Genomic DNA, 26,363 nt, shown 5'->3' on the forward strand with positions numbered 1-26,363 from the left:
ATTAGGAGCACACTCATAAAGGGAGTGTCATAATCAGTGCCGCCAATATGCTGTGTGGACGAGTTGTATGAAGCACAGACTTCATCATTACTGCATTCGAAACAACAGTCGCTCACCCTGTGGGCACCACACGAGAAACAAATTATTTCAGCAGGAAGGAGACAGATCAGGCCAGTCACCAGAGTAACGCACGTTAAGGTACCTGTCGTTTGTTTGCTTGACTAGGTTAATTACCTAACTACTCCGTTTAAACAAATTATTCTCACCTCATCTAGATGTGTAGCTATCAGTATTGCTGCCAAAATGGTATCACCAGTTATATTGAACAAAGACGTTGGGCCAAGCAAGTTTTGCTAGCTAACAACAACCTTTTTGCAGCGCACCCTATTTGTTCATCCAACATAAATGGATCCGTTTTCGATGTGATTTCTTAAGTTGTTTGTTTAAATATTTTAATCAGTTACAGCACAAAAGAAAGGGGGAGCAGGTACAATAAGTTCAGGTGATGTTATCTAGTCTGAAGAAAGTCTGAATTAACTGATGTATTTATTAGGAGAAAATTAGTAGTACCATCTTTACAGGATTATACTCTGTGTTTTAGTGTATGCATTACTTTAATAGACAGGGAATTGACAGAATGGTACAGAAGTGAAAGCCAGCAGGAGACAGTAGAGCAGAGAGTAGACCAGAGTGTAACAGACTGAGCACAGGTGAGGAAAAAATATATGGCGATAATGGATGAGGAACAGAGGAGAGAATAGTTGGAAAGAAGGGAATAGAAAAAAAGGTTGGAGGAAGAAAGGAAAGAAGAGATGGAGCGAAAGAAGGAGGGCATCTAGCTGCATGTGCTTCTCCCTCAACTGCCCCTCCATCAATGAGCTGGACTACAGGATTTGTTTTGAAAGCCTAGAAATGTAAGTGCTGCCTGGCTCAACAACATTTCCCCAACAGCAATACATTTCTTCAGAGGAATCACTGGTGAAAACTCCCAATTTCAAATTTTATTGGTTCATTTTCTACATGGCATTATGATTCATGTTATAGGTATTTGCCATTATTTATGCCCACATACTGTGTAAACCATTAAGAGAATTTAGTGAATTAATTTTTTTTTAACCTTTGGCATAATTCATAATTTGTTTGAAGTAAACATTAATACTGTTGTAATTCAGTTTTCATTTTATTGTTTATTAATGGCATAGTGTTTTAAAACCATGTGTGTTCAATGCTGCCTTTTGCCTTCACTTATATACTTGAGCCCTAATATTGTTGCGTGCAGAAAAGCAGGTCCATTCAGTTTCAATTCGGATTGTTTTTACAGCCCCTTGATGCATTTAAAAAATATACATAGGTTTCCATTATTGCGTGTCAGTGGTCCAGGGATCTTGGGTTTTGGTTTGTCTTTTTTTGCCCATCAATGATTGTGTCCGGCCCGGTTAATTTTCAAATCCTGCAGACGCAACTGCTTTCCCATTTAGTGATTTCCACGACACATCTTCAACACCTCACTGGAGACATGCTGCATTCTGATCTGTCCTCCATCATCATCTCAGTCCCCAAGAAGCCAAGGATCACAGGACTTAACGACTACAGACCCGTTGCCCTGTCCTCTATGGTTTTGAAGACATTTGAGCGCCTTGCTGTCCCACCTCAAGACCATCACCGACCCTCTACTAGACCCACTGCAGTTTGCCTACACACAGTCGACAGGGTCAACATAGCTCTTCACTTCTTCTTCCGGCTTTGACCCCACTAAAATATTAATTAGCCCCCCTTAAATAAATAAATATCTGTCAATATATTTTCTCCGTGATTTTATTTTTTTCTTCGAATCTAAACTTCTTACAAATTATATAGAATCAAGTGCATTTGGCAGCGTTTTCGTTTTATGCTTTGAAAGTAACTCGCTCATCTGAAACCTGTCTTCTCTAAATAGTAGCTAACGCCTCTCTACTCTCTGCCAACCCTATTATCGGACGTTTCTAGTGGTTGGAAAAGTAAACCCTCTTAAGTTTCAAAATGCAAATGCACTGGAAAGCAACGGTACGTTTTGCCAATGAATGTACTCTTTTAGCTGGCCCACCACCATTTTTATTGAGATCTTTAAAATATCATGTATGTAAACATTTTTAGACAAGTTGCATTTCGTGAAAATTTCATGACAGACCAGACGTCATGTAATATCAGTGATCAGTCTTTATTTCTTTACCGGAAGGCAAGAAAGTTAGCTTCAACTCTCTACTTCAGAGAATACTAATATCTGTCATTTGTAATACAAATAAAAAGCAATTATGTAATTCAACAAAATTGTAAGGTTGGCCAATAATCGGGGGTGATAATATGAACTCGCCTAGGGGCACGTTCCTGAAAATACGAATATTTCCCCTGAAATTTCGTATATTATCATTAATGATATGCTAGCTAACATTTGTTTGTCACTCTAATCATCATAAACATTGATGACTTCATCAAATGATTAATCGGTACAAGTAGATGTTTTTCAAAATTGCTGTTGATTATGCCAATAATAGGGCGTTTGAGCATAGCATAGCATCATCTTCCGCTTATCCGGGGCCGGATCGCGGGGGCAGCAGTCTAAGCAGGGATGCCCAGACTTCCCTCTCCCCAGACACTTCCTCCAGCTCTTCCGGGGGGACACCGAGGCGTTCCCAGGCCAGCCGGGAGACATAGTCCCTCCAGCGTGTCCTAGGTCTTCCCCGGGGTCTCTTCCCGGTGGGACGGGACCGGAACACCTTCCCAGGAAGGCGTTCCGGAGGCATCCGAAACAGATGCCCAAGCCACCTCAGCTGACCCCTCTCGATGTGGAGGAGCAGCGGCTCTACTCTGAGCTCCTCCCGGGTGACCGAGCTTCTCACCCTATCTCTAAGGGATCGCCCAGCCACCCTGCGGAGAAAGCTCATTTCGGCCGCCTGTATCCGGGATCTTGTCCTTTCGGTCATGACCCAAAGCTCATGACCATAGGTGAGAGTAGGAACGTAGATTGACCGGTAAATCGAGAGCTTCGCCTTGCGAAGGGCGTTTGAGATTATGTTAAATTCTTCGGTTTCAACAGAACACAGTTGCAAAACTGCGTGTTTCACAGATTCGTGTTTGGTTGGGTTTGAAGTTAACGTATTGATGTTTTCTGTTCAAAGTAAGGGAGATCTGCTTAAATGTTTCTTTTTTTAATTATGATTTTTTTTAATGGCTTCATTCCAAGATAATTGGGCTAATAACTAACTCTGTTTTGAAATTATTATTTAGAGGAATCTGGTTCATTTACTGTATGTAGATGTTAATTTACTATAATCTTCAGTTGACAAAATTATTTTGGCTACATGTACAGCCGTTCTTGTGCCTTTTGTTGGTGTTGGATGGATGCGGACAGAGTGGACTTCAATTTCTTTATTTGGATAGAATTTAAGTCATATTAGATCAGTGTCTAACTAAAACGATGAGACAGGTATACTTTTAGCCAACCTTGACCAAAAATATCTTTATTTTGATAGATTTTACACCCGCTATTACTCTAAAAATGCATGTTTTGGGGAGTATGCCCAGACCCCCCTAAACGAGGCTTAGCCTCCCATCCATGAATTTCTAATGACGTCCCTAATGCACAGTCAACAGTTTTTATGCTCAGTCCACTGTTCTGATTTCTTTTCTTTCCTTTATTCCTTTTGTATAAATTGTTGCACCAACGGCCAAATCAAATACCTTGTTTGTTCTAAAACCTTCTGATTAAGAATGACTAGAATGCTTTTATTGGTAGTCTTTCTATAGATGTTGTGTTGTTTTATACACATGACCCACCACTCAAGTAAAGGCAATAAATAGCATCCCATTAGGTACAGGAATTGGCACTGATCTCCTGAATCATATGTTTTACAAGGTCCCTCTAGCTTGTATATAACAAAGTAGATTAATAAAGATGAATGTTGGATGACCATTACAGGCCAAAAACATTACATTGAATTGCTTTTTATTTAATAAATATAAATGGCAACAAGAAAAATTGCAGAAAAATCTCTAAAATATAAATGATTAAATATGAAAAGTACCTCAATTATAAACTAACATGAAATTATGTCAAAATAGCTAGGCCTCTGAATAAAAATTTGTATTTTGTCTGTAGAAAGTGAGTGATGTTTTAGAACTCTGCTGCCAGCCATTTGAAGGAAACATGTAAATTAAATCATTCACCAGTCTTTTTAAAACCTCAGTGTATGTTTTCATATAAATATGTGTGAATTCGTCACAACTGTATATACTGAAATGTTGTTTGTTTGTTGAGGAAGAGTAGAAATGTATGTGATGAAGAGGAACGTCTAGCCACAACGAGTCTCCAGCAGCCCCTTGGTGGTGTTAATCAGGGGTCCTGCATAACATTTGCTTTTCTAAAGATCTGGAACACCAGAAGGCTGTACTACGACGGGAGTCCAACCAACTCAAAGTTTACTTGGGTTCAAGGAAAGTCAGGGTTGACCAACTCTGATTGCGTAAGTTGGTGTTAAACAGTACTACAAATGTGATTACGATGTTTGTTAGTTGACTCTGTTGGAGTTTGTGTGCTTTTGCCTAAAAGGGGCGCGTTCTGCAACGCTGGCTGAGTCTTTACACAATGGTCCAATCCCAATATCCACACTCACGTTCTCGCTAAGTCTGTGAGGGTTTAGGGCTGTTGCACTGTCAAATCGTCAAGTGTACAAGGGTTCACTCGCAGACACTTTGAGCCCTCTATGCACCCTTTTGGTAAGTCTGCATTTCTGTAAACTTTGCTTGAGGGAATTGCCCACAATTCATGGCTTTGTGACGTGAAACAGGGGTTATCAGGGGATGCCCGGAAGTGAGATAAAAATCCTGGCAAACCCTCCTTATAAGAGAAGAAAGAAGAATGGTGGACAACACCACTACACTAGGCCTACATTAACAAGGATTTAAGATGGCACATAGAACACATTAAATCGCCTTATTACACACCTAGTCTATTCAACTATTTATTTTAGTTTTTGCTTAACAATGCTATTTTGACCAAACAATGCTATTGACAAATATAGATTATTATTGACCATTACCTCTTGTCCACTCTCTAGGGTAAGAGCCTGAAAGACATAAATCAGTCAGTCAGTCTATGAAGTGTCTTGGCCACGAAGAAAGTAAAAAACTTAAAATAAAACCCAAACCCACAATAGTGTTCAACATGTTTCAGCGTCGTCAAGGTAACATGATAATATAAAAAGTGGTGTCCCATTATTTATATTTAGAGCCCTTGCAGCCTCTTTCACTCAATCACTAACCAGGTGACGTCAGTTAAGTCTGTGAGGGGTTCAGGGTTTAGGGGGGACATTGGGATTTGGCCATAGATAACTACAGAATGTGTGGTCAGTGTGTGGTCCACCTCAAAAACCTAATGGAAGAAGATTGTTTTTCATTGTGTAGAAAATGTTTTTAACGCTTTTTGATCTGTAACCAGGGCTCTTCAGAATATTGTAATGCTAACGTTAATTATGAATGTAATTTTCATATATAATTTCTAATACTAGTCTGCTAAATGGGATACGTATGATATCCATTTTAATAAATGTGTTTAAGATTTCAAAGAAGATAAAACTTCACCCATCCCAAACAAACTTTATCTAACTAGAGCTGCTCAAGTTATTTAGAAGATATGATACATTGAAAGTAGATATGACAGTAATATTTAAATGCATGATATTCTTTAGTTACATACTGTTCTTCTCTGAACACAGTTATGCACACCACCAGTACCTGTGACAAAGGTGTTGATGTTCCTGTGGTACACGGTCAACCAGAACAGCTTTCAGGAGATGTCAGACAAGTTTCATGTGTCACAGTCATCAACACAGGATCATCCTAAATCATCCTAAAACTGCTCACCTTCATCTCCACAATGGGACCAACCTTCATCTCCACAATGGGACCAACCTTCATCTCCACAATGGGACCAACCTTCATCTCCACAATGGGACCAACCTTCATCTCCACAATGGGACCAACCTTCATCTCCATTGCTGGGAGACAGTGCCTACCTTGGACAGGCCTTCCCATTTGTCTTAACTCCTAAGCGTGACAATGGGGCTCTTACTGAAGTAGACCTGCTGCAGAACTCCAAGATTAGCCGTGGGAGGGTGGTTGTTGAACAAGCCTTCGGAAGGATCAGGTGCAATTTGGAGGCTTCTTTGCGATCTGCAGAACACAGGGATTGGTGGTGCGGTCGTGATCGGGATGACAGCCTGTTTCTACACAACATGGGGATTGGTGCTTCAGAGATATGTCAGGAACAATAGATATAACAATAACGATGAATTTCATCATGGCAACAATAATAATGAATTTCATCATGGCAATTCATAATGTGTGTGGCCCCCACGTGCCTGTATGCACTCCCGACAATGTCTGGGTATACTCTTGATCAGTATGTTAGTGTGGTCAATATCGGTATGTTAGTGTGGTCAATATTGGTATGTTAGTGTGGTCAATATCAGTGTGTCAAGGAACTGTGCTGGTAGTCGTGGGAAACGGGGGTGCCTGGGGGTGTTGCAGGGGTCCTGTAGAGGTCATGCCTCGGTGGGTCGGGGCTGTTTTGGGGGCACATGGAGGACCTACAGCATATTAGGCAGGTGGTCATAATGTTTTGTCTCATTAGTGTCTTTTCACTGTTTTAAATTCCACTGAGCTCAAACCATTTTAAAATCATAGTTAATATTTTTAAGACCGTGTATAATGTGCTCCAGAATGACTGATACCCTAAGTATAAAGGCTGTAGAAAAATGTCATTGTTGTTCATCAGCTTGATCTCACACTCAAATCATATTAATGTATCTTTAATTGAGTAAAAATTGTAGACAAATTGTCATCAAAACATTTTTATTCACCCCTAGATGATCTTATGAACAAAATCTAATTGATGTATATTCCAATTAAAATGTTGCTCACCTGAGTCTTTGGGATACTTAAGTGGTAATACAGGACATCCTGTTTTACTGGGGAATAAATTCCTGTCTGGAAGAGATCGCTTGTGTATTTTACTCCCATAGTGAGAACCGTATACTACAACAGTTTCCCCTAGACGATCTCTAAGACTGATCAGGTTTTATAAATGTATCCCTATGAGCCCATTTGATAACTGCTGATTGTCCAGTTCATAAAAGACATTGATGACTGTGTAACTGTATACCAGTAATACATCGTAGTGCTGCATGATAGACTGCATCTAGAGGTTTTATTACTGAGGCATGTATATAAAGTGATCTGCAACACAACCAGTAGGACTTTGGACAGGGACAGCTATTGATCATTTGGGTCTTGTTAGTCCTGAGTTTTGGTCCAAGGCCTCATGTCCTTCTATGTTTAAACAGATTAGGACACATGGAGAGTTAGAGAGAACATTCCTTGGATTGAGAAGGGGACTGATCCAACTCCCCAGGACAATAATACAGCAGCTCTGGTCAGAGACACTGTGACCCCATCTGAAGTTAACCCCAGATAGGGCCAACCAGGCAGGAAGTAACTCCACCCACTTTACCAAGCGTCCAACCAAAGGGACACCAACCAACTAAAGAGTTGATAGAGTTCACTCCCATTGGATAAGGACAGCAACAGAGAACAACAGTGAGCCAGTGACTCCGCCCCCGAATGTCACTGGAGAGAGGACATCCCAGTGGAAACTCCAGTGAGTTTGTTTTTTTAGTCCTGGCCTAGGCTTGATCTGTGTCTGCAAAACCAGCCCTAAGTGTTCTACCATGTAGCAGGTTCAGAGCCTGTGGTGTAAAGGGTGGAGGTCTGGTAACTACTCATTAAGGCTACTATTGACTCCCACCCTACTGCTGTAAACCCTTCTTTGTATTAAGCTCATTTGGATGCTCCATCACAATGTAAAGCACATACAGGGATTGAAGTGACACACATGTGTGAAGTATGCTGCCTAAAATGGATTTGATTGACATTTGGATTAAGGCCACAAACATGGCTATTCTGCTACACTCAGAAACCTGGTTACAGTAAATAGGTTGGTCAATGTGAACGGTTTGTCCACAACGATTCGTTCTTTTTGTTGGATGTAGTATTCAATTATTTCGTTCACCGGAAAGAACGATGATCCATATGGCTCTTTCGGATCTCCGAATATCGTTCGTCCGGAGGAACGATGAAATAAATGAATGATGATCCACGGATCTTTAGGCACCTTGGATCACCTGAGAACGATGGAAGGGAGGGCTGACGACTGACTCAAATGAACGAAATTAGTCGAAAGATTCGTTATTTTAACTGAACGATTCGAAGAGATCCGGATCGGTAAAGTGTGTCGAACTTCCCATCACTAGTCTGATCCACACTCCAGTCCAGTTGGTGGCGGTAATGCACCAGAAACGTTGGTTGCCAACCGCTGTATAAAATGAAGGAAGAAGAATTCTTAGCACGTTGTTAGTAGGCTAAGATTTGGTTACCAAACGACGTCGGTATCGTTTCATTTCGTGAAATACAAGCAGAAATCAAAGTCGCTGAAATGGTATGTATTGAACAACTACATTCTTCTTTGTGCCTTTTTCAGTTCAATATAAATGCATTTTGAAAGGTTAAATGGCCCTGATTCTTACTGTTTATTCAAATAAAAACACTAATGTTCTTCATGAAATGTAAATCTGTATAGTGCACTCACGATGTTCCGTACACTCACGGTATTCCTATGGAGGCAAATTGAGCTCAAATGTATTGACTGTAAGAAAAGTAAAACGTAACTGAAATATTTCATAGTATGAAAAAACTAAATTCGTATGAAAAAAAATAGATTCAAGCGTGGAAAAGGTGTTTACTAACATCAATAAATGGATTTTCGCGTCCGATTTTAAAATGTTTTCGTTCAAACACTTGTACGATTAAAATGTATTTACACCTTCGTTCGAGTCATGTTTTCTATTGGCGTGGAGGCGGGGTTTAATCTGGGCATTGAATACTCGCACCCGATTAGCCATGAATCACACCATTATAAGGTGAAAATCATAGCCTTTCCATGCACTGCTTTCTCAATGCCAACTGTGGAGAATTTTAAGAATTGTATAAACTAGGCTTAATGACCGTGGTTGCCTACCAGTATGGAGTTGAGATGGCTGCACCAAATGCAAACCATCATCCTTTGGCAGAGGGCTTCCCCACACAAATGTTCTCCTTAAATATCGTGATAAATTTCATCTGTTTTATTTTGAAGGCAGCGCCATGTAATAGCTGCCTAACAAATAGTAGCCTAATCTTTTAAACAATTCATATGGGTAGTAGATAACTTCTACCCACAGGGTGACGAGCGGGTTAGGAGACGAATGGCTTCTGGTTACTGATGGACCCAGGCAGTATTTATTTTGGATTCCTTTTTTCATTTAGTCTAGTTTTTGTCCTTTTGACTAAAATATCTTTCAGTTTTAGACATATCATTTAAATTGTGATTTTTGTCTAGTTATTATCAAAATGATGAAAATAGTGACATTTTAATGCCCTTATTTTAGTCCAATCAGTTATTGCCTCATTAACCTGTTGTAGTGAAAACAACAAACTACAATGCACTGCGTTCTGACAACTTTCTATCAGTACCAGCATGAACTTTTCCAGCAGTTTGAGCTGCAGTAGCTCGTCTGTTGGATCAGACCACACAGGCCAGCCTTCACTCCCAATGTGCATCAATGAGCCTTGGCACCCCATGATCCTGATGCCGGTTTTCCTTCCTTGGACCACTTTTAATAGGTACTGACCACTGCAGACCGGGAACACCCCACAAGGGCTACAGATTTGGAGATGTTCTGACCTAGACGTCTAGCCATCACAATTTGGCCCTTGTCAAAGTCGCTCAGATCCTTACGCTTGGCCATTTTTCCTGCTTCTAACACATCAACTTTGAGGACAGAATGTTCACTTCCTGCCTAATATGTCCCACCCACTGACAGGGGCCATGATGACGAGATTATCAGCGTTATTCACTTCACCTGTCAGTGGTCATAATGTTATGGCTTAGGGGTGTATCAGTGTTATTCACTTCACCTGTCAGTGGTCATAATGTTATGGCTGATGGGTGTATCAGTGTTATTCACTTCACCTGTCAGTGGTCATAATGTTATGGCTGATCAGTATGTATAGCATGAGTACGCCATAGGGAGGTTTGCTTACTGTAACAAACTATAAGGACAGCTAGAGAACAGGGGCCGTGTTCACAAAATGTTTTCTTACCACAAGGAGGACTCCTAAACAGCTGTAAAGGTTCCTAGCTACGTGTTTCCTCTTAAAATCTATTCACAATTCTGCTAAGACCAACTTATAATAAGCAATGGGGAGAGATCTTCAGCTAAGAGAGGGATGACCCCATTGCAATGGATGATGTCGTGTTCCACGAGTTTTTCTTTGTAAAGCACATTGAATTGCTTCTATGTATGAATTGTGCTATATAAATGAACTTGCTTGTTTGCTAAGCAATACTAAAAAAAGAAATGGGAAGATGAGACCAAAAGAGCTATTAAACTATTTTGAAAAGGAATATTTGATTACATCAGTTTTAGCTAACTTGCTAAAGTTACTTGCAAGTTATGTTGAGCTAATTGTCTAAACAGCTGGCAACTCATAAAGAAATGCGTCTTCATCCTTTGATGGTACAGTCTTTTGTACAATTGTGTCTCATCCAACTACCGAGTGGTCCAGCTATGGCCATGAAGTCTGCTTTCTTTGTAGTTGTCGAATGGGGAAACCAAATGATTTGTTGGACCATAGAGGGTCTGGAGAGGGCATTTGTTGTTTGCTGTAATATTGTACTGATAGATGACTAAGATATACATAGTTCATCTGTACTCCATAGCTGCATTTTCCCTATGGCCAAGTAGTATAAAGTTGTCACGACCTTGATCTGCAGTGTTATTGGGTTGTTTTTGTTGAAGTGACTGCATCCCTGACTAGCTCTACTATGATCACAATACCCTCGCGATTTAGGTGATAACACTAAACTTTTTTAAAAAGGTAAATGTTTCTAAAACGTTGACCTGATTATGAGATGAATTGCGGACAGCAGCCCTTTTAGGATTGTTTGTAATTTGGTCTTGGTGACTTTTGGAGTCCTAACAATTTTAAGGCTCCTAAATTGTTGGTCTAAGAGTATTTCACATCATGGACACTTTGTGAAATACTCTTAGACCAACAATTTAGGAGCCTTAAAATTGTTTGTGAATACAACCCCTGATCTGGTCTTTATTTTAGGAGATGGAGGACAAACCCAGCCTGCTGCTGTCCTTCCACACTGAGATCAAACAAGAGTCACTGGATTCTGATTGTGACAGTAAAGCTCAGTGTTCATTGGTGGATTCAGAGATGACATCAGTGAAGCAGGAAGACAAAAGTCAAATACTGGGACTGAATGTTATCATTAAAGATGAAGAGGAGAAGAAGATTGAGATCAACAGTCTAACACTAGGACTGAATAATATTAAAGAAGAGGAGATTGGGGATTTAACTAATCAAGGTAAGAACTGGTTTATTAAGAGGGTTTAATGCTGACAATTTGTTTTTCTTGCTAAATTATCAGCTTATGTAATTCTATCGGTTTAGTATTCTCTATATATAATAAAATCAGTTTGTTACATTCAGTAATAATGGAAATATTAATGGAATATTAAATGAAATGCATTATTTTAAGAACAGGTGGCACGTTATGATTTATTTAATGTGGCCACTATAATGGTATGATATTTAATAATACATTTTATATTCCAATGCCTTTTTATGAGATTTATTTATTTATCTTAACAATTTGGTCTCATGTCATGCCATTATGAATGACCAGAGCAGCAGTGTTCTTGTCAACAGTGTGTTTTTATCTCTGAGTGTCCATGATGTTTGTGGGGCAGCAGAATCACTGTCAACACCTGCAGTTGATATGGCCAACATTGTTTTTTTTAATTGTTTTAACGCTTATTTTAGTCTAGCGGAGAAATAGGTTATTATACTACATAATTGGAAGGAACCATCTGGACGTTACTGACAGAATCTAGTGTGGAGAGTCAGTGGTCTTCACTCCCCCTTCACACTGCTGTGTTGTGGGTAGCAGTACGTTAGCGCTGCGGGTAGCAGTACGTTAGCGCTGCGGGTAGCAGTACGTTAGCGCTGCGGGTAGCAGTACGTTAGCGCTGTTACCGGCAGCGGTAATCAGGGTGACTAATGCTGCATTTGCACTGGTGCTTTAGCCCGGTACCAGGGCTACACCGGTGACTTATGCTAATATTGGCTCTAGATTTTTCTGTTTCGACTATATATTTGGTACAAAGGACTCTAAGGAGGGACTCTGATGGGGAGGGGAGAGTAAACTATCAACGTGATTTGGTTTTCTGGTAACAGAAAATAATAGGTGATTTTTTTTTTTTTTCTTGTGGTAAAATAAAATAAATAACGCCATGCTCAGTATGTTTATAATATGTCGTTTGAATTGAGTAATTAAACAAATGTCTTCCTCAAACTCCTGCGACCGGCTCCTTGTCCACCTACACATGACCTTGCAACTGTAAGCCTGTGTATTTTGTCCAAACTATCTGCCTTTAAATAGAAGGATTTCTGAGAATTATGAGTTAATTCTGTGTTGTTATAGGTTCTGTAGGCTACATCTTGGTCTCAGCACTACGTTTTTCTATTTAGTCATCACCTTCGGTTGTTCCAGCTATTTCTGTTCTGAGTCTTTGCTTCCCAGTACTGTTGCTTTAGTTTTCATTATTTTATCATCGATCAGTTTGTTAGAGCGGATGAAACCAATTACGAGAAGCCAAAGAGTAAAGCAAACGACGCACATCGCTATTCAAATAACATGCAGCGTTTTCACAGGACATAACACATCATCCCGCAAACCCCGCCCTAAGTCCTAAAGCTCAGGGCTTGGCACCCAATGAGAGCCAGGCTACTTGGCCACGGCCTTGTGGATGACTGGCGCGTGTCAATGGAAACAAACATTTCTAGACTTTAGAGTAAAACACCAGTGTTTGTCACCAGTGGAAATGAGGCATAAGGAACTGTACCCAAAGCTGTTGGGTTTAGGGGTGCTGTGGGTGTGGCCCCCCAAAAAATGTGGTCCTTGTCAAAGTCACTCAGGTCTTTACTCCTGCCCATTTCTCCTGTATCCAACACGTTGACTACAAGAACTGATTGTTACCATCTAATCTACCCACACCTTGACATGTGCTCTTGTTGGAGGATCAGTGTTATTCCCTTCACCTGTGAGTGGTCATAATGTTCTGGCTCATCAGTGTATACCCATTCATATTTTAGGTTTTTCAGTTCACCTGACAGATTAGGAACACTTAGGGGGTAAGACTATTCCACAAACAAATTGTGGCCCTACATTTGTGTCACAAAGATACTTATGTTTGTAATGTGGTGACAGCAGAAGCTTTCTTCTGGAAATCTGTCCTATGTAGAATTTCCGACCCCAAAATGTAACCACCTGCAATTCTCCAACTGTGGTCCTTGGAGTTTTTTTGCTACTTGAACCATTCTTCTCACTGTGTTTGGGAGAAAATTCATATTTGTCATCTCAATCTTTTGTGTTTTTATCAAGTTGAACAATTATTTTCTTTTACAGGGTTTTGTTCACATTACTTTGGGTGACAATTTTTGGAGGGCAGTGAATGTTTTTTTTTTTAATTTTAGCAATATATTGTGTTGCTTGGTGAAAATGTAAAACTATGATTTCAGAAATAGTTGGCATGTTTTTACTCTTAACACTCATGGAATAGTTACTTTGGTATTTTATGTAATCTTTTAACTGCATTGGTACAGTGTCACTGCTCTAATGAACTGTCCTGATATTAATCACACAGATGAGATTGCTGCTAAAGTGGAGACATTTCCTGCAACTGGAGAGAAACAAAAGGAAGATTACAACAATAAGAAGCTGCACTCCTGTTCTGACTGTGGGAAGAGTTTCTCTCTGTCAGGTCACCTTAAAGCTCATCAGCTCATACATACAGGAGAGAAGCCTTTCTCCTGTTCTTACTGTGGGAAGGGTTTCTCTCAGTCTGGTAACCTTAAAATTCATCAGCTCATACATACAGGAGAGAGGCCTTACACCTGTTCTGACTGTGGGAAGAGTTTCTCTCAGTTAGCCAGCCTTAAATCTCATCGGCATTTACATACTGGAGAGAAGCCTTATTCCTGTTCTGACTGTGAGAAGAGTTTCTCTAATTCAAAAACCTTAAAAAATCACCAGGTCATACATACAGGAGAGAAGCCATATTCCTGTTCTGATTGTGGGAAGTGTTTCTTTCAGTCAGTTCACCTTAAAATACATCAACGTATACATACTGGAGAGAAGCCGTACTCCTGTTCTAAATGTGGGAAGAGTTTCTCTCAGTTAAGCGGCCTAAAAGTTCATCAGCATATACATTCTGAAAAGAAGCCTTATTCCTGTTCTGTGTGTGAGAAGAGTTTCTCTTACCCAAAAACTCTTAAAAATCACCAGCTCATACATACTGGAGAGAAGCCTTACTCCTGTTCAAACTGTGGGAAGAGTTTCTCTCAGTTAGGCATCCTTAAAACTCATTTTCGTATACATACTGGAGAGAAGCCATACTCCTGTTCTGACTGTGGGAAGTGTTTCTCTCATCTATGGCACCTTAAAATTCACCAGCGCATACATACTGGAGAGAGGCCTTACTCCTGTTCTGATTGTGGGAAGAGTTTCTATATGTCCGGTCACCTTAAATCTCATCAGCGCGTTCATACTGAAGCGAAGACTTACTCCTGTTCTGATTGTGGGAAGAGTTTCTGTCTGCCAGGTCACCTTAAATCCCATCAGCGCGTACATACTGGAAAGAAGCCTTACTCCTGTTCTGACTGTGGGAAGGGTTTTTCTCAACAAGGTATCCTGAAAGATCACCAGTGCATACATAGTGGATAGAAGCCTTAAGGGTATAAGACACCTTCCAAAGGCCACCCACCCAGCAACCCATTCATTTGAACTGGATATGTAGCGTCAACCAGGGATTTGTGTAGCAGGAGGCTGAGCTGCACAATTCCGACATGGGAAGCCGTTAACTATTGCGTCAAGATCATTATTACCCTCCTATAATTAATCACCATGGTTACAGTTGGGTTTTCCTGGAATCTCTTGTTGAACAACCAAAGTTTGATCCCAGATCACCTTGCACCATTTCCCGGCAAACAAATGTTCAATCCCAAATCAGGGTTTTTCCTTCATTCAAAACTCAATGGCGACTACTTTCCACAAATCTCGACACCGCCTCCGTGTCGGCATAGTAAAACACGATATGGCACTCACACATAAAATACCATTGAAACTCTGCAGCAAAAGTCTGTTTTTTACACCCAAGCACATACATTTTTTAAATTAAACTTTTATAACACCTTAACTACATCCCATCTGCAGAACATTTTACATTTCTGATTCCTTCTAGTAGCCGATAATTAGAAATTTCTTTTAAAGAGAGTTTGTGAGACAAAGAAAGATGAGTGCATAACAGGTTAGGGTGTGTGCTGTCAGGAAAACACTGCTCAACAAATGTAAGGCAACACTTATCACATGTCGGGTCTCGATGAACAAAATTTAGTAAAGATCAAAATCTTTACTGTACATTGTGTAATTTTTTAAAACTTTGCTCTGATAGTGGCCTTCAGCTCTTCTGCATTATAGGGTTTGGCACTGTGTGCAGGTGCCAAGTCCTGTTGGAAAATGAAGTCTGCATCTCCATAAAGTTGGTCAGCAGCAAGAAGCATGAAGTTCTCTAAAACATCCTGGTAGACGGCTGTGTTGACTTGGACCTCAGAAAACACAGTGGACCAACACCAGCAGAAAATCTATGGGGTTTTGTGAGGAGGAAGATGCGATACGCCAGACCCAACAATGCAGAAAAGCTGAAGGCCACTATCAGAGCAACCTGGGCTCTCATAACACCTGAGCAGTGCCACAGACTGATCGACTCCATGCCACGCCGCATTGCTGCAGTAATTCAGGCAAAAGGAGCCCCAACTAAGTATTGAGTGTTGTACATGTTCATACTTTTCAGTTGGCCAACATTTCTAAAAATATTTTTTTTGTATTGGTCTTAAGTAATATTCAAATTTTCGGAGATACTGAATTTGATGATATTCTGATTGTGACCTGCACCTGTATGCTGGCTCTGGGAGATGTAAACTGAAATCACAATGTTAATTTTCACTGTTATGCTGATGACACAAAGTTATATTTCAATGAAGCATGGAGAAGCCCCAGAATGAGCTACTTTGGAAGCATGCGTTTCAGATATTAGGAAGTGGATGACCGAGACTTTCTTGCTCCTAAACTCAAGAAAAACAGAAATGCTCATTTTAGGACCCAAGAAACAAAGAGCGTTGTTAGCAGAACTCACTGTGAACCTCGACGGCTGCATGGTTGTATCCCAAAAAACTGTAAAAACGTTACCCTTGACCCTGACCTCTCCTTTGATGAACATATAAAATGTCTCGAGTTGCTTATTTTCATCTTCGAAACATTACAGCAATGCTCTTCTTTCCGGTTACCTTGACAAATCAATAAATAAACTTCAATTAGTGCTGCACACGGCTGCTAGAATCCTAACTAGACCAATTTTTTTTTTTAAACACATTACTCCTGTACTAGCGTCCTTACACTGGCTGCCTGTTAGGGTTAGGACTTGGTCCTACTTACCTTGTTGAAATGATCCAGCTATACATACATGCATACAATCGCAAGATGCAGGCTTTTTAAATGTACCTAGAATTTCTAAACAAACAGCCGGAGGCAGGGTCTTTTCTCATAGAGCTCCACTACTGTGGAATGATCTGCCAATTAAGGTTAGAAATGCAAACTTTCAAGTGTCTACTAAAGACTCATCTTTACAGCACGGTCTATGATTAGGTGTAGCCTGGCCCGGGGGCGTGAAGGTGACCAGGCTTGATACTGTCCACCCTTGCTGTCTTGCCAATATGTAGTTTTACAAAAAGGGGGGGAGGGGCGCTACTCGCCCCTCCAAATGGGATATTTCTAATAAAAAATCAAAAGACATTTTTGTGAGTCTTATTTAAAACTCGATATGTAGAAATTACTATTGTAATATAACTGAAATATAATAAAGCGATAATATACATAACACTGTAAACTATATCCTAACCAAGACATACTGTTAAGTGAAATAAAACACAACATGTACATCCAGTTGGAGCTGGATGCTGACATCCAGGCCACTTTCCTGTCAGTCCGGACCGTGCCCTCCATCCTCATCGCCCGTCCGTCCTGCTCAACATCCTTCATCGCCCGTCTGTCCTGCTCGACATCCTTCATCGCCCGTCTGTCCTGCTCGACATCCCTCATCCCCCGTCTGTCCTGCTCGACATCCCTCATCGACCGTCCGTCCTGCTCGACATCCCTCATCGACCGTCCGTCCTGCTCGACATCCCTCATCGACCGTCCGTCCTGCTCGACATCCCTCATCGTCCCTTCGTCCTGCTTGACATCCCTCATCGCCCCTTCGTCCTGCTCGACATCCCTCATCGTCCCTTCGTCCTGCTTGACATCCCTCATCGCCCCTTCGTCCTGCTCGACATCCCTCATCGACCGTCCGTCCTGCTCGACATCCCTCATCGTCCCTTCGTCCTGCTCGACATCCCTCATCGCCCGTCCGTCCTGCTCGACATCCCTCATCGTCCCTTCGTCCTGCTCGACATCCCTCATCGTCCCTTCGTCCTGCTCGACATCCCTCATCGTCCCTTCGTCCTGCTCGACATCCCTCATCGTCCCTTCGTCCTGCTCGACATCCCTCATCGCCCGTCCGTCCTGCTCGACATCCCTCATCGTCCCTTCGTCCTGCTCGACATCCCTCATCGCCCGTCCGTCCTGCTCGACATCCCTCATCGCCCGTCCGTCTTGCTCAAAATCCCTCATCGCCCGTCTGTCCTGCTTGACATCCCTCATCGCCCCTTCGTCATGCTCGACATCCCTCATCGACCGTCCGTCCTGCTCAACATCCATCATTGCTCATCCATCCTGCTAAACATCCACTTGAGGGCTCCCCCTAGCGAGGAGGTCCATGTGCCAGTGGAGAATGTCAATCAAATTTATTTATAAAGCCCTTTTTACAACAGCAGTTGTCACAAAGTGCTTTACAGAGACACCCGGCCTTAAAGTTGCTCTGAGGGATCTAGTTGCCTCTCCTGTCCTGTAAGGGGTGGAGTCTGCCATAAAGATCCAGATAAGCTACCTACTGTCAACTTGCTCTCATTTAACATCGCCGTGAGTGAATCTCTGGCTTGAGTAGATCAACATTGAAATTCTGTAATTCCTCTAAGAATAACATACCCTTTTCTATAGCTCCTATAAAGAGCACTGTAAATTAGAACTTTTGAACGTTCATTATATTGGAAAAATATCAATACAGTAAATCCAGGTATTGAAACTCCAACTTATGGCCCATCCACCACAGTCCAGATATCCCTGTGGACCACGATCTGCCATTATTGGGCAGATGTAATTTACATGTCCTTTTTATGCATTGTATACAGGTGCATCTAATAATTAATAGAATATTGGTTCTTCCTACCACCATTCTACTAGAATAACTGAGATAACACTATGTCCCAAATATCTGTTGGAGCCTAGACACTTTTCATAGTCAGTAAGGGGAGAGTTTGCATGGCCATGAAGGCCTGGGGTCACCAGTCGAGCCATGTTTGACAGTATATCACTGGATAATCCCCCTCCCCATGTGTGGAAACAACTTCCTACAGTTCCTGCTTGTTCTTGGTGCCTTTTGCCTTCAGGTTTGTCTCCAGCAAAAACGTCCATGCAGGTCAGATGATTGACAGATGCTTTTTTCTACAGTCACATCATTGGCAGCCATACATGCCCGTGCCATAGCACTTCCTCCACCACACTTCACAGAAGAGGTGCCATAACACTTCCTCCACCACACTTCACAGAAGAGGTGCCATAACACTTCCTCCACCACGCTTCACAGAAGAGGTGCCATAACACTTCCTCCACCATGCTTCACAGAAGAGGTGCCATAACACTTCCTCCACCATGCTTCACAGAAGAGGTGCCATAACACTTCCTCCACCATGCTTCACAGAAGAGGTGCCATAACACTTCCTCCACCATGCTTCACAGAAGAGGTGGTATGCTTTGGATCATAAGCAGTTGCTCATCTTCTCATTACTCCTCCCTTCCCTTGTTTCTTTTAAATCGCTGAGGGATTTATTGATCTGGCCAAGAAGGGTTTTTTATTGACCTGGGAAATAACTATTCTGTCATCCTCCACAGAAATCTTTTGTAGTCTGTAAGATTGTGCTCAACTCGAAAATCTGTTTAGGAGATTCAATGAATCCTTGAATATTTTCAATACAGCATTCCAAAATGCATAATTGATCAAATATTAACAAAATGATTTCTGAACATTGCACTCCAATTAGTTGGTAAATAATAATACATTCAAGGAATCATTGCACTCCAATCCAATTTTCAGATGAGAAATTACATAGAAAAACACAGAAATGCTTATACAAAACAGGTCATTTAAAAGCATGCAAAATTGTACAAAACACAAAATCAACTCCCAAGGGCCAGGACAAGTGTAGCAATATCAGCCAAATCTGGAGTAGGCATGATGCAGAGGTTTATTAAGCTGACCAGTTCTACAAACATATACTGCCACATTCAGCCAGACATGCACAGAGCCATCCAGGTCTAACTAGATTGCTAACTGGTTTATAAGAGTGAAAAGGAATCTCTGGGGTTTGTGATAATTGCTTATATCCACGGCTAAGTCTTGTGTCAAGGCACTGCACGATGCATCACGCTTAAGTTCTTAGCTGTGGTACAATGAGCATGTATCAAACCCGCTTGAGCCTTATTCCTTACGTATACCGATGTACTATAATGCCACTTAAAGCAGAGAAAGAGCAAAGAGAAGTTATATTATGGTTTGGGGTGGCATTCATGTGTCAGGGCCGGGCCAACCTGCCATCGTGGAGTCAATCATGGATTTAACATTTACATCATGCATATTGTAACATTATTGAAGCTATGGGTGCACTTATTTTGTCCTGACTGAAATTGCATTTCTGTTCATTTTTGGAAAGTGAGTGATTGCAAAGTATTAATCAGTTGTTGAATTAAGTTACCTTAATCTGTTCAAGTTCAAAGTGTTTATTTGTCATTAAATGCTTAGTTTCCATACTCCGCAACAGTGCAGATAAGAATAAAAACTGTATGATCTAAAGAAATGTAAGATCCGTTCATATATGTACACATCTGAGCAAAAAACTACTTTTCTGGGGGTGTACATAGTTATATACAAATGCACCTTTAGCAGCATATATTCCGAATAACCATGAGTAAAAATGTATCTTTAATAAACAGCAATGCAGGTTGGATATTAACAACAGTGTATTTTGCTCCATAGTAATACCACATCATTTGTAGTGTATTATTTTTAATTTGTATTTTATGTTATGTTTGTTAATGTTTTATAATTGTCTTACTCCATAGAAAGTTTGCCTGATACCACCTTGTGGCTGAACAAGTGAACTACGCACCGACTTTATATTTTGGATTTAGCTGTAATATGCAGTGATTCTGTAACATTTAATTGTATTCTGTAACATTTACTCTGTAGTATTTTCATTAATAGAGAGTGTATGTTTCGGCTCAGGGATATTTTGACCTAGGCTTGTGGTGCTATTTTATATTACTAGCTATTCAAACAGTTAACCAAGCAGTAAATCTTCTCAATTTTCAAAATGTAAATGCACTGGAAAGCAACGGTACATTTGGCTAATCAATGTACTCTTTCAACTAGCCCACCACAATTTTTTAGAGAAATGAATAAAGGTTAAAATATTTTACGATCTCAAAATGTCATGTATGTAAATTGTTTAGACAAGTTGCACTCCGTGAAATTCGACTTGCATGACAGATCAGACACCATGTAATATCAGTGATCAGTCTTTCATTTTTTCTACCGGAAGGCAAGAAAGCTAGCTACAACTTTTTAATACTACAACAGATGATCCCCTAGATGATCTCTAAGACTGAACAGGTTTTATAAAGTCCATGCCCTGATAAGATATTTAAGATATTTAACTAAGGATTAAGGGCCAGTTTTGCAGACACAAATTAAGATTTACCTATGACTAAAAAATCTAGTTCAATTTTTTTTTTGTCCTGGCCTAGGCTTGATCTGTGTCTGCAAAACCAGCCCTAAGTGTTCTACCATGTAGCAGGTTCAGAGCCTGTGGTGTAAAGGGTGGAGGTCTGGTAACTACTCATTAAGGCTACTATTGACTCCCACCCTACTGCTGTAAACCCTACTTTGTATTAAGCTCATTTGGATGCTCCATCACAATGTAAAGCACATACAGGGATTGAAGTGACACACATGTGAAGTATGCTGCCTAAAATGGATTTGATTGATGTTTGGATTCAGGCCACAAACATGGCTATTCTGCTACACTCAGAAACCTGGTTACAGTAAATAATAGGTTGGTCAATGTGGACAGTTAGTCCACAACGATTCGTTCTTTTTGTTGGATGTAGTATTTAATTATTTCGTTCACCGGAATGAGCGATGATCCATGGTTCTTTCGGATCTCCGAATCTCGTTCACCGAAAGGAACGATGAACGAAATTAATGATGATCCACGAATCTTTAGGCACTTTGGATCACCTGCGAACGAAGAAATGGACGTGGGGGCTGACGACTGACTCAAATCAACGAAATGAGTCGAAAGATTCGTTATTTTTATTAAACGATTCGAAGTGATCCGGATCAGTAAAGTGAGTCGAACTTCCCATCACTAGTCTGATCCACACTCCAGTCCAGTTGGTGGCGGTAATGCACCGGAAACGTTGGTTGCCAACCGCTGAATAAAATTAAGGAAGTAGAATAATGCATTGTGTTGTACTTGTAGCACGTTGTTAGTAGGCTAACATTTGTTTACCAAACCAAGGTATAGTTTAACTTCGTGAAATACAAGCAGGAATCAAAGTAGCTGAAATGGTAAGTAATTAAACAGCTATATTCTTCTTTGTGTCTTTTTCAGTTCGATATAAATACTCCACAGTTTGAAAGGTTAAATCGCGGCTATCCTTACTGTTTAATCAAATAAAAACATTAATGTTCTTCTTGAAATGTAAATCAGTACAGTGCACGATGTTCCGTACACTCACGATATTCCCCACAGTTAACTTTGTGTACGTCAATAAAAAATACATTCTACCAAATTAAATATTATTTGAATACCCAAATTATATAACATTTCCATTCTGTCCAACTAAGTCACCGTAGAGTCATTAGCATTTTCAGTCGCTACAAGATTTAAGTAACCGAGGTAGACCAGTTTCTTTGACAAAATGCCTGAAGGGAAGGAAAGGCTGCAGTGCGATGTCGGAAGGGGAGCCATGTTGCGTGGGAAACATAACAAAAAATAGTAACATACTAAAAAATAATATTACGTGACTATTTCAATATTGTCAAATATTTATAAAACCATGTCTTTTAAAAATTGTTTCCATGCGGCGCCTACAGCTTTTCCCTGTATGATTTCATCAATACCGCTTAATGTCATGCTGTTATACTGCAGTGTTCGGCTACTTCCTACGTTTGAACTCGGTAGGCACATATTTTGCTGTTAGGTGCCCTAATCATACATTTATTTGTATAATATGAGAATAAATAATATTTATAGTACGTTTTGTGGTTAAATGTGTCTTAATTCACGATAGAGGTCCTAAATCACGGGCGAGAAAACACTTTAGAACACCATGACTGCACTTTATACCGTCATCCAGATCATACAGCCAAGCTGTAACGTTTGTAGGTACAGCATTAGCGTTATATTAGCAGTAGGGCAGTTCCAAGCGGAACACCTAAGAAAAAAGAGAATTACCAGGTAAGCTTAGTTCCGGCCCTGCAGGTAGAAGTGAGTGGCGAGTCGAGGAGGGGGCTTGAATTGTTATGTAGGGGCCAAGTCTAGATCACTACAATCCTATAGGAAGTAGAAATGTTTTCGGTAATTATCGTGACTTTACAACGAAAGAACAGTCGATTCTTGTTCTGAATATTATTAATTTGGTAGATCGAGGAAACTCAAGCCGTGAGAAGAAAATTACAATGTCTTAATTGCCAGGGTTGGGTAGGTTACTTTTTAAATGTATTCCGTTACAAGTCAACTGTCCACATTTGTAATGAGTAACGTTTTTTGAATTACTTTTAGATTACTTGCATATTAAGAGGCATTAGACAAATAGGAATAGGCCTAGCCCATAACCAACTGAACACCTTTTGCGGCATCAAACAATGTTACAGTTACAAAGCTTGCCAAAAACTGAATTTTACCTAATGTAGGCTACAGTGCCTTTTTCAAAGGGTTTCTAAGCTATTGCTTTCTACATTAATATGATTGGGCTACATCTCTACATTACACGCTAAAGGTCTGTCAGATTTTCAGTAATTCAATTAATCCTATAACCCTTGATCTTCCAGAATCTTACTTTTCATGTGAACATAACCCAAAATCCTAGGAAGTGTAAGCCTATTATGTTATTTATGTTTTATTCATGTTTTTTTATTGCTTCAAATATCATTGAATAAATGGCAATTTCTCAAAGGGTATTGACATTATGGTACGGTGGATGTAAAATATACACACCCCTGTCAAAATGCCAGGTTCTGGTGGTGTAAAAGAATGAGACGAGGATAAATCATGTCAGAACTTTTTACACCTTTAATAACGTGAACAATTCAATTGAAAAACTGAAATCTTTGATGAAAAAAATAAAATAAACTCACAATAACCTGGTTGCATAAGTGTGTACACCCTTAAACTAATACTTTTTTGAAACACCTTTTGGTTTTATTACAGCACACAGTCTTTTTGGGTAGGAGTCCATTAGCATGGCACATCTTGATGTGGCAATATTTGCCCACTCTTTTTAATGAAAGTGCTCCAAATATGTCTGATTGTGAGAACATCTCCTGTGCACAGCCCTCTTCAGATCACCCCACAGATGTTCAATTGGATTCAGGTCTGGGATCTGGCTGGGCCATTCTAAAATGTTAATCATCTTCTGGTGAAGCCATGTGTTTGTGGATTTGGATGTGTGCTTTGGGTCGTTGTCGTGCTGAAAGGTGAACTTCATCTTCAGCTTTCTAACTGACGCATGAAGGTTTTATGCCTAAATTGCCTGGTATTTGGAACTGTTCATAATTCCCTCCACCCTGACTAAGGCCCCGGTTCCACCTGAAGAAAAATTGCCCCAAAGCATGATGCTGCCACCACCATGCTTCACTGTGGGTATGGTGTTCTTTGGGTGATGTGCAGTGTTGTTTTTGCACCAAACATACTTTTGGAATTATGGCCAAAAAGTTAAACCTTGGTTTCATCAGACCATAACACATTTTCCCACTTGCTTTAAGGGAGACTTGATGTTTGTTTTTGCAAACTTCAGCCGGGCTCTGATGTTTTTCTTTGTAAGAAAAGGCTTCCGTCTTGCCACCCTACCCCATAGCCCATTCATATGAAGAATATGGGAGATTATCACATGTAGCACACAGCCAGTACTTGCCAGAAATTCCTGCATTTTCTTTAATGTTGCTGTAGGCCTCTTGGAACCCCCCTGACCAGCATATATAATGCTTTGGAAATTATTTTGTACCCTTCTCCTGACTGATATCTTTCAACAATGAGATCTCTCTGATGCTTTGGAAGCAATCTGCGGACTATGGCTTTTGCTCTGAGATGCAACTAAGAAAATGTCTGGAAAAACTTACTAGAACAGCTGAACTTTGTGATTAATCAAATGATGGCAGGTGTGTAATGACTTCTATTTTACATGAGTTTGAATGTGATTGGTTAATTCTGAACACAACCACATCCCCTGTTATAAGAGGGTGTGCAAACTTATGCAACCAGGTTATTGTAATGTTTTTATTTTTCATTTTTCCCCCTCTGAGATTTTTGTTTTTCAATATAATTGTTCACATTATAGGTCAAATTAAAAGTGGGAGAAGTTCTGACAGATTTATCTTTGTCTCATTCTTTTACATCACAGGAACCTGGCATTTTGATAGGGGTGTGTAGACTTTTTATATCCACCGTATATCTTAGTCATCTCTGTGTAGAATATTACATAAAATAATAAATGCCAGGGTCAGTGTAGAGGAGGTTAGGTTGCCTGTTCTCACCACCTGGGGTTGGGCCGAATGGAAGTCCAGGATCCAATTGCAGAGGGAGGTGTCCAGTCCCAGGGTCCTGAGCTGAGGAACAAGCTTAGTGGGCACAGTGGTGTTGAATGCAGAGCTGTAGCCCAGGAACAGTATCTTCACATATGTGTTGCCTTTTTCCAGGTGGGAGAGGGGGGGGGTGTGTCGTCAGGGCGATGGCATGTAGGTCTATTGGGGCGGTATGCAAATTAAAAGGGGTCCAAGGTGTCAGGAAGTGTGGAGCAGATGTGTGTTCTGACCAGCCGCTTGAAGCGCTTCATGATGATGATGGTCAGTGCTACAGGGATGTAGTGGTTCTGGCAGGTGATGGAAGGTTTCTTAAGTACAGGCCCGATGGAGGATATTTTGAAGCAGGAGGGGAAAACAGACAGAGAACCTCCGCTGAGGACACGACCTGGAATGCCATCTGAGCTCTCATTTTTTTTGAGAGCTCTCCTCACATCAGCCATGGGACAGAGTGCAGCCGTCCTGGCCCTCAGCAAGCCTCACCGAAGGAATTGTGTTGGTCGCCTCAAACCGTGCATGAGTGTCGCTTGTCAGGGAGTCGTTGCTATTCCTCCCTTTCTAGTTTGATGTCGCAGTCCTCCCCACATGCGTCTGGGTTCAGAGCTGCGGTAGTTAGATTCTCTTTTTCCATCTCTGATAGCCTTCTGTCAGTCATATCTGGATCTCCTCAGTCTCCAGGTCCCCAGAGCTATAGGCAGAGGACAGTGCACTGAGCTTAGCACGGACATTACCATTATCCAAGGGCTTTTTGTTGGGGACGATATCATCAGTGCACTTGGAGATATATGTTGTGACAGAGGCTGTGTCAGTCTAGGGCCATTGTTGCCATTCGCTCTGGCTGTGAGGCCCTGAAAATCATTGCACGCCGTACAGCCACCATGGCCTTTGTGCCCCTGCTACTCTCAAAATCTTGCAGTCAGTTTGTCTGTAGTTCGCAACTATGATCAACCACAAGAACGGACTACATACAGGTAAACAAGCAAGCTAGCTAGTTAGTGATCAATAGATGGCTTACTTAGCGCTTCACTGAATGAAACCTCTCTGAGCATCTGGGAAGTGGGAAAGTTCCGACCTCTGAGTGGGAGAATA

At 40.8% G+C, this 26,363-nt stretch overlaps 1 protein-coding gene across 6 annotated transcripts in view; it reads left to right on the forward strand.

Moving 5' to 3' along the window:
* Positions 1–26,363, forward strand: part of LOC105027450 (zinc finger protein OZF-like) — a 541,343-nt gene that overhangs the window by 507,987 nt on the left and 6,993 nt on the right. For 3 of the 6 annotated variants that reach the window (XM_034288563.1, XM_034288564.1, XM_034288562.1), the window contains exons 3-4: positions 11,248–11,509; positions 13,851–15,633. In XM_034288563.1, the coding sequence (XP_034144454.1) occupies positions 11,248–11,509; positions 13,851–14,929 (1,341 nt within the window). In that variant the 3' untranslated portion in view covers positions 14,930–15,633. Of the gene's footprint in view, positions 1–8,444; positions 8,531–11,247; positions 11,510–13,850; positions 22,044–26,363 lie in introns of those variants that run through there. The other 3 variants (XM_034288566.1, XM_020040930.3, XM_010905646.4) reach the window with 3 other exon arrangements.

The sequence above is a fragment of the Esox lucius genome, chromosome 20 (assembly GCF_011004845.1).
Source record: "Esox lucius isolate fEsoLuc1 chromosome 20, fEsoLuc1.pri, whole genome shotgun sequence".
NCBI classification, from domain to species: Eukaryota; Metazoa; Chordata; class Actinopteri; order Esociformes; family Esocidae; genus Esox; species Esox lucius.